Here is an 8784-nt window from a genome sequence, read left to right on the forward strand (position 1 = left end):
GACTCTGTTCCAGTCCTGGTGACTCCCTCCCGTACGCGGTGAGAGCCAATTTACTTAGAAACAGGAGGCCGCCTCATTCCTCACAGCCAGCAGATCCAGGTCAATATGTTTTTAAGAAATGAGGCTGAGAGGGACAGAATGGCCGGTATTACTACACAAGGGTAATAATTACATAACTAAGTCTATATTGATTTCAAATGAGGAAGATAGACAGACTAGGAATTGAAGGCAAGTGATGCTGCACGCATAAGAAGATCAGATATGCTAAAAGAACTCCCTTTGAATATAGAACAAACTGCAAAATGGGTACAGATCTCTGTGTGAAAATGAGGGGGAATTAGGCACTTGGGTGGTGGTGGATAGCAGTTATATATATATATATATATAGTTCAAATACTGGGCACAGCGGGGACTCATGATGTAACCTCAGCGGGGATGTTAGTCCAAATCTATCTCACTAAGTTCAGAGCAATGCGAGGGGAATTTGGTGACCTGCAAAAGAGCTGTCTCTCAGATTTCTCCAGTGCTTCAAGAAACCAAGGCATTGAGGCGTGTGGGTTCCACTTGAGTTTAATAAAGGCAAAACTCTGGTCCTCTGTGATTGGTCAGCTAGTCTAGGCCATTGGATGGGCAATGCAGTGCCATAAAAGATGAGTATGTTTCAAATGCTCTCAGTTCGCTCAGTAGCACTGAATTGGTACTGGTCCATCCCTTTAAAGCTAGACTCAATATCAGCGCCACGAGGAAATATAATTAGCATAATAATACAAATCCTGACGAGACTGACGAGTTTCAGAAGAATGTTTTTTTGTTTCTGGCCGTTTTGAGCCTGTAATCTCACCCACAATTGCTGATGCTCCAGATACTCAACTAATCTAAAGAAGGCCAGTTTTATTTCTTCTTTAATCAGAACAACAGTTTTCAGCTGTGCTAACATAATTGCAAAAAGGGTTTTCTAATGATAAATTAGCCTTTTAAAATGATAAACTTGGATTAGCTAACACAACGTGCAATTGGAACACAGGAGTGATGGTTGCTGATAATTGGCCTCTGTACGCCTGTGTAGATATTCCATTAAAAATCTGCCGTTTCCAGCTACAATAGTCATTTACAACATGAACAATGTCTACACAGTATTTCTAATCAATTTGATGTTATTTTCATGGACAAAAAAGTGCTTTTCTTTCAAAAACAAGTGTCCCCCAAACTTTTGAACGGTAGTGTACATGTCGGTTGTTAAGCCCTAGGACATCCAAACACTTCAGAAGACTCTGAAGGTAGCCCATACCAGTTGAATACATGAATGGAAGTATATATGGTAGTATATATAAGTAGTTCAGTGCCACAAGCATTTGTTAAATATGTTTAACAAACTAAGAATAACTTCCTGATCATTCTTATATTTCTCAGATATAGGACATACACTTAAAAAAAACTTATTTTAGATTTGTTTCCATGTATTAGTCTGTTATTCAATGTATCTCTATTGGCTGATAGCAGTAAGGCCAAATTCAATGTCTGTTCAAATAATTTTTTCAATATATTTTTCTGATACAATGGAGCAAAAAAAGTATTTAGTCAGCCTCCAATTGTGCAAGTTCTCCCACTTAAAAAAGATGCGAGAGGCCTGTAATTTTCATCATAGGTACAAATCTTGCTTGTTTGTAGGTGACCAAATACTTATTTTCCACCATAATTTGCAAATAAATTCATTAAAAATCCTACAATGTGATTTTCTGGATTTTTTTTCTAATTTTGTCTGTCATAGTTGAAGTGTACCTATGATGAAAATTACAGGCCTCTCTCATCTTATTAAGTGGGAGAACGTGCACAATTGGTGGCTGACTAAATACGTTTTTGCCCCACTGTACCTAAAGGGGTCCTAAAATTCCAAATCAAATAGCTAAATGATCCATGGTATGACCATGTTTAAACAATTCCATATGTTAGTGTCCCGGTCGTCATAAAGAGGAGACCAAGGCGCAGCGTGGCGAGCAAACATAACTCTTTAATAAAGAAAGAACACTGAACAGAACTAAACAAAACAAACCGTGAAGCAATATGGCTAGTGCAGAACAGGTAACTAAACATAGAATAACAACCCACAAAATAACTAAGGAATATGACTACCTAAACATGGTTCCCAATCAGAGACAACGATAAACAGCTGCCTCTGATTGAGAACCAATCTAGGCAACCATAGACATATAAACACCTAGACCAGCAAAACCCCTAGACAATACAAAAACTAAACAAACCACCCTTGTCACACCCTGACCTAACCAAATAATAAAGAAAACAAAGATAACTAAGGACAGTGCTTTTATGCTTTTATACGGTAATTACAATATTGTCTTTTGATGATCTGGTTCTATTTCACCCTTGCGTTTGACCTGTACGAGTCATTCTACTAGCAAAGATATGCATATTTAAGAACGTTGAATCACTCTAAGATACATTCATGAAAATACAATCTATTTACATTTATAGAAGTCAGTCATGCCAACTTCAAGTTGGTGGGATGATGAACTTTTCTTTGGCGATCATATTTCCATGGTTACTAAATCTCCTTTCACCATGGCAACTGTCGCTTGAGCAACAGAGTGTATCTATGCAACTAGGACGCTCAGCGGAAAAAGGATTTGGGCAGAAATAACTCCCTGCAACATTTTCTTGCCAAACATGCTGTTATTAATATCCTGAGGTTGACATTTCATTTGAAATATTTTTTGGGGGTTAATATTCTCTGAGAGTAGTATTACAGGTAAACTTTTCAAAACTACAATATCTGAGAGTACAATTAATCACACGCAACTTTTGGTACAGCTAATTTGAGCTTGAATTGAGACTATTCCACACAGTGATAAATGGGCTCTGTTACAGGATCCAGAGCAGTCAGTGTTCACTTCACCTATTTAAACATACAGTACATCTATAAATACACAGCCTTTATAGTCTACAGTCTACGCTGAGCATGCAGCGTGAATGACAAGCGAGAGTATATGATCCACTAAGAGACTGTGGGAATAGTCTGTCTTTGTCAATGTGTGTGTGTGTATGTGTTCTCCTGTATGCGTATGTGTGCCTGTGTGTGCTTCCTGACCTCCTAGGACGATCCTGATGACACTTCTGGCCCCCTCTGCTGGCTTCTCTGGACACTGCTGTCCCCCAGTGGACGAGAGATACAATTGACTGTATATCTATAGAAACAGCTCTGTTTTCAGCATAGCACAGCTGATATTATATTCTATACACACACAAAGGGCCCCTAGACAGGTTACATATGTGAGGCTTGATGCTGTACATACTCCTTTTAATTTCCTCAGGTAGGTAGTAACATAGATACTCTACTAGCCGACCTGCCCTGCAACATTGGTCACTCCATGGTCCAGTCTATGTCTGTCCAACCATGCGGTGCCTGTTCTAGTAAACAGAGTTTTACAGGTGACCGCTCACGCTTGTCTGTAACCCTCCGAGCAGCCATCTGTAAAACAGGCCCACCACCACATGACATCTATCCAGTGGAGCCAGTTGCATATTTCCCTCTCTAAAGCTGATGACATCCGATACACACCTTTGGGGGCCAGTGGGCCATGTTGGCTCCAATGAGAGTCAGTTAATGTTTAACATGACAAAAGACATCGCCACAATGGCAGTTATACCCACGCCAGTTTCACCCAGACTTGGATGAGTTCTGAGAGTATGAAGTGTATGACCTGTGCTGGTTACTTTGCAGATAAAAATGAACTTGGAGTAAACAGTCGTAAGGTATTTAAAATTTCTAGAAATACATTTGAAGTGTTTTTAATATCATAATACCAGCATGGCAAAGACAGATTGGGCTTTTGAGTCTTTGTGTTTCGTTTATTAACTAAATGGCTGTAGGTTACTGTGTTATGGTTATAGTATTGTGTGTCAAACTAGTTTTGTACAGCGCTGTAAAGGTATAGCCTACCATCCGCAGTGGTTTTTGTTTCACTCAGTCGCCGTCTTAAGTAATTGTTGCTTCACCTCAAGGAACCCAGAGGATGTTGAGTTCCTACGTCTGTATAGTGTTACTCTTGACATACTGCATTACTATGTGCTGTCTATACAGTATATGGTTTGATTGGTTATCCCACCTCTAATCAGGATGTACCACCTTTGTGTAGGTGGATTTTGTAATAGTGCATCATTGCACTGGGCCGTACCATCAGAGTAAAATAGGGGTGTTCACCTGATCTGAGGATCTATCATGCCGCTCTGTGCTGACGACCTTTACTGCCACCAGTTCCAACCCAACACCTTTGACCCCTCCCGCTGTGGTTCGTGCCTGCGCCCGGGACACATGCACCTGAACAGTACCTCACAGGTGAGCCAGGCAGGAGGTGCTAGTGTTGAGGGAAATGGACGATGGACGGCTAATGACTGTTAAGGGTTATTGGGTTTGGAAAAGGTCTGGATTATTACCTTTGCTGTAAAGTAAATTGTGGTATACGTTTGAAACACTTCCAAAAACGTTCATTTTATCTTTCCAAGTGGCAGTAGGAGGAGTAACCATTTCTGAATTAAACAAAGGCGCATATTAAACAACATAATGATGCAATAAATACAAATAAAGCCACCAAGCGGGGTAATTCTAATATAAGCTACACTGTAGGTGTGATGAGGACTGACGAACACACAGGTTGGCGTTTGATTATATTATTATTCTATCATTAATTAATGAAAAGCTCATTTGCATCCCTTGGGGGAAAAGATAGTAATCTAATCCGCTCACATAACACATTGCACACAAGCACCCACACACACACACAAGCACACAACACACACACACACACACACACACACACACACACACACACACACACACACACACACACACACACACACACACACACACACACACACACACACACACACACACACACACACACACACACACACACACACACACACACACACACACACACACACACACAACACCAGCCCACTCAACTGAACTCTAAGGATGGACCTGTACCAGAAATACACTTCTACTAATCTTCACTGTCATTGGAGTAATCTAATATGCTCATACACCACATGCACATAAGCACCCACATTCACAGCACCAGCTCTATGGATGAACCTGAACCAGAAGTACACTTCTACTAATCTTTATTTTCATTTGAATAATCCTTTCATTTCAAAATAACAGAATATTCTAGATAGAAATCCACGCCTGCTCACAACACAACACGGAGATCAAAAGTCAAAAGAGAAGAATGGCTTTTGTGTGTTGTAGGGAGGGCAAGAAATGAAAGAGGGATCAAGAAAGTGTTGAGAGGAGGATGGGTGGATTCTGGTTGTGGAAGAGCAGCAGACCAATGAAATAATGATGAGCAAGGCCAGGGAGAGCTTGTGTTACCGTCGTCCTTGCCGGCCCAATGTATTAGCTCAGGTAGACAAGGTGAAGAGAGGATAGGTAGATGGGGGAGGAGAGAGGGGGAGAGGGAGCAGAGAAGTTGTTGTTGCCACTTGCAGTCTGTCTTAACAGCAGATTTGTAAAGGGACGTCCAAGGAAGCTCTGCAAGCAGGTGTAGTAAGAAGTTAGCATTTTGTTTTTGCTGTGATGAGTTATACGGAAAGTTAGCTTCTTTTCATTTATTCCACAGGCTGCCATTTTGTCCGAAGTTTGTTTACTTTACTTGTTAGTGCTTTTTCTCACATGCTTGTTGAATTGACCTTGAGAGTGGTTTCAACTCATTCGTTTAATTAATCTTTAAGCATTGTAATGTCATTGGTCACACTAGGTCATGACTGTCTTGCCATAGAGATACCTGTACATGGCAGAATGTTCGAATTTGTTCGATTTGTCTCCAACAGTACTTTCACGTTACTATGCAACTGTCTGAAAACACAACAGAATGACATACTTTGTGCACCAAGCCTTAAAAGTGACTTTTACACATCTCAGATGGTTTGCTAGCCATGGACCAGTTTAACATTCTCTGAATTATTAACGATTGGACGAAATGTGTCCCGTTCCACGAATCAGGACAACCATGACTTCCTGTTGGAGGTGACCAGCTACAGTGATGTCACAAGGAGCGTCTGGACCTATCAGGAGAGCCTAACTCACACTCCGAGCCCTGACTGGGAATTCAATATCTGTGACTCTGACACGGTACACAGGTGAGTGTGAGTGTCATTGGCAGTTGATTTTAGTAACACTACATTAAGGTATACTTAAAGTGATTTATAAAACTTTAATGAACAGTTGAAAAAATTATATTTGAATGAAATTCTACAATCAGGTGGGGATTTCTCTTAAACTAGTTCTACAGTACATTGTGCCAAATTCATAGAGTGTGTTCCCCTACCAATGTCCCTCATGCCCTCCCTCTATATCTTCACCCAGCAGTCAGGAGGACCTGTGGGACTTCCTGCCAGACCCAGGGAGAAGTGGCTCTAGTACCCCAGCAGGCTGCTGTGTCACGGGGCCAGAGATGACCCGGGTGGACCCCTCTCCCCACAGACCACCGCGCAGCTCACTGATGGAGGAGAGAGGTCGGGAGAGGTTCAGGCGACCCTCAGGTCAGACCAGCTCACAGTATTACAGACAGACATTTTGTCTGGGACTGCTGCTACAATTTTAATTCAATTCTATTTTAATTCAAAATGTTATTGTCATTTTTCAGTTAAACATTTAAATGTGTCTTTGCTTTCCATTTGAGTGGGGCTCAATCAAATGGATGATCTACCATGCCATGTCCCTGCTCCTCACTTATAGGATCAAGAGGAGCAGATGGCTACTTCTCTCCAGACAGGAAAGCCTTATTTGATGGTGGTCCCCAGGCTCAGGTGGAGGGTGTATCCAAACGGCCTTACCGGCACTATGAGAGGGGCCATCCGCTCCCCAACAACCACAGCCCAGAACCCAAAGCCTCCATCCCCTACCGGAATGTGAATCTCGGAATTCCCTCCCAGAGGAGAAGCGATGAAACGTTCCAGCAGGAGACCTGGAGAAGTGAGTCTCCGCAGAGATACACCTGTCATTCCAACTTCAGACGTGGTGGCACTGATTCTCAAGATCAGTCTCCTAGCCCTCGCTCCCCATGCCCAAACCGGTATAAACTTGCTGAATCTCGATCTGCATCCTCCCAACGTAGAAGCTCCCACTCCAAAAGTCGCACTCCTTCTCACGCTCCATCTAACTCATCTCGCTCCTTGTCTCGCCATCCGTCAGGACGGTCCAGTCCCTCTCACAGACGAGGTTCTGTCGTGTCTCGCCACCCATCCCCGTCTCGAAACCCGGCCTCCTACAAACACACTGACTCCTCCCACGTAAGAAATGGTAAAACAGAGCATTACGCCAATGGGCGTGATCAAGATTCAAGAGAGTCAAGAGAGTCAAGAGAGCCAAGAGAATCAAGAGAGTCAAGAGGATCAAGAGGATCAAGAGAGCCAAGAGAGTCAAGAGAGCCAAGAGACTCAAGAAAGCCAAGAGAGTCAAGAGGATCAAGAGAGCCAAGAGAGTCAAGAGAGTCAAGAGAGTCAAGGGAGTCAAGACGTCCCTCCCACAACTCAAACAGTCACAGTTTGGACTCTGAAAAACTGTACAAAAATCTTGACTCCATCTCTCGACGTGACTCTCCAGCCTTGCAGCCAAACTCCTACGAAGGGTCTCGAAGCCCCCGGCCCAGAACAGATAAAAACCCTTCTCCAACCACTCGCAGTCGTGATAGTTGGGAATGCTCTCCCCCTATAAGTGGCTATGGTACACACAGCCATTCACCCCAAACAGAAACCAAGCATAGCGACACCAGACCTGACACAGCACATAGCTACTCAAGGAGACCAGAGAGGGTCGCTAGAGAGGAACGGACAGAGATGCACCCCCCTAAAACCAACCCCAGCCTCCCTCCAGGCTCCTGGTGTGGCTCCTCCCACTCCCTTCTAAGCCCTGCCCTCTCTTGTAGCTCCTCCCCACCACGACTAGGCATCGACTCCCAGCTGCTTGCCAATTCGTTGAAACCCTACGCTGCGACCGTGGAACTTAATGACAGACCAATCAGTGACAGGAGCAAGAGTAATATAAGGCGGGGCCTGGAGTACCTGTTGACCCGAGAGGAGCCCAAGAGAACCGCCTCAGTGGACTCCCAGGGGATGACCATAGAGGACTACGTCATTCTGGCCGACATCCCCAGACTGGACCTGGGGTCAGAGGGAGAGGGGGCGGAGGTGCTACTGGCCCCGAGGAGGAGGACCCAGAGCCCCAGCCCACGTAGAGATCAGAGGCACAGAACACCCAGGTGAGTGGGGAGACTGGAGAGGCGACAGGAGGGACATTATAGAGAGAGAGAGAGAGGAGGAGGGAGGGCAGAGGAAGCATGATAAATTGCTATGCATATTGTAAGGACCTACTGCAGGTACAGCATATTGTAAGGGCCTACTGCAGGTACAGCATATTGTAAGGGCCTACTGCAGGTACAGCATATTGTAAGGGCCTACTGGATGTACATCCTATTGTAAGGGCCTACAGGATGTACAGTTTATTGGGTCAGGATTTTCTCTCATTGCATCTCTCTTGGTCTCTATTTCTCTAACTTTTCTTCTATTGTAGGTATGTAGAGGAATCTGATCGCTGCAGTACGAGGGTTGAGTCTGATGAGAGAGGGAGAGGCAGAGAGAGGGGGAGAGACAGGAGGGAGAAAGAGAAGGAGAAATACTGCGACTCAGAGGATGGACGACTGTCCCGAACCCAGTCCACAACTGATCTTCAGCCACAGGTGATACGCTTGATACCTTCGAGTACTTTAA

At 43.8% G+C, this 8784-nt stretch overlaps 2 protein-coding genes across 3 annotated transcripts in view; both read left to right on the forward strand.

Moving 5' to 3' along the window:
- Positions 1-5450: 5450 nt before the first annotated feature.
- Positions 5451-7676, forward strand: LOC124003186 (serine/arginine repetitive matrix protein 2-like). Its single transcript, XM_046311260.1, has 5 exons — positions 5451-5558; positions 6020-6156; positions 6383-6558; positions 6755-7472; positions 7622-7676. The coding sequence occupies exons 1-5, from the start codon at positions 5451-5453 to the stop codon at positions 7674-7676; spliced, it is 1194 nt and encodes a 397-aa protein (XP_046167216.1).
- Positions 7469-8784, forward strand: part of LOC124003916 (TRIO and F-actin-binding protein-like) — a 10929-nt gene continuing 9613 nt past the window's right edge. For both annotated transcript variants that reach the window (XM_046312565.1, XM_046312566.1), the window contains exons 1-2: positions 7469-8276; positions 8588-8753. In XM_046312565.1, the coding sequence (XP_046168521.1) occupies positions 7855-8276; positions 8588-8753 (588 nt within the window). In that variant the 5' untranslated portion in view covers positions 7469-7854. The remainder of the gene's footprint in view (positions 8277-8587; positions 8754-8784) is intronic.

This window comes from Oncorhynchus gorbuscha, linkage group LG18 (genome assembly GCF_021184085.1).
Source record: "Oncorhynchus gorbuscha isolate QuinsamMale2020 ecotype Even-year linkage group LG18, OgorEven_v1.0, whole genome shotgun sequence".
NCBI lineage: Eukaryota > Metazoa > Chordata > Actinopteri > Salmoniformes > Salmonidae > Oncorhynchus > Oncorhynchus gorbuscha.

Bases quoted from the DNA above. Each gene is read 5' to 3' on its own strand.
- LOC124003186 (XM_046311260.1), top strand. From the start codon at position 5,451: ATGGGGGAGGAGAGAGGGGGAGAGGGAGCAGAGAAGTTGTTGTTGCCA. The intron at 5,559-6,019 runs GTGTAGTAAGAA...TCCACGAATCAG, and splicing joins CAAGGAAGCTCTGCAAGCAG to GACAACCATGACTTCCTGTT. The intron at 6,559-6,754 runs GTCAGACCAGCT...CCTCACTTATAG, and splicing joins GAGGTTCAGGCGACCCTCAG to GATCAAGAGGAGCAGATGGC.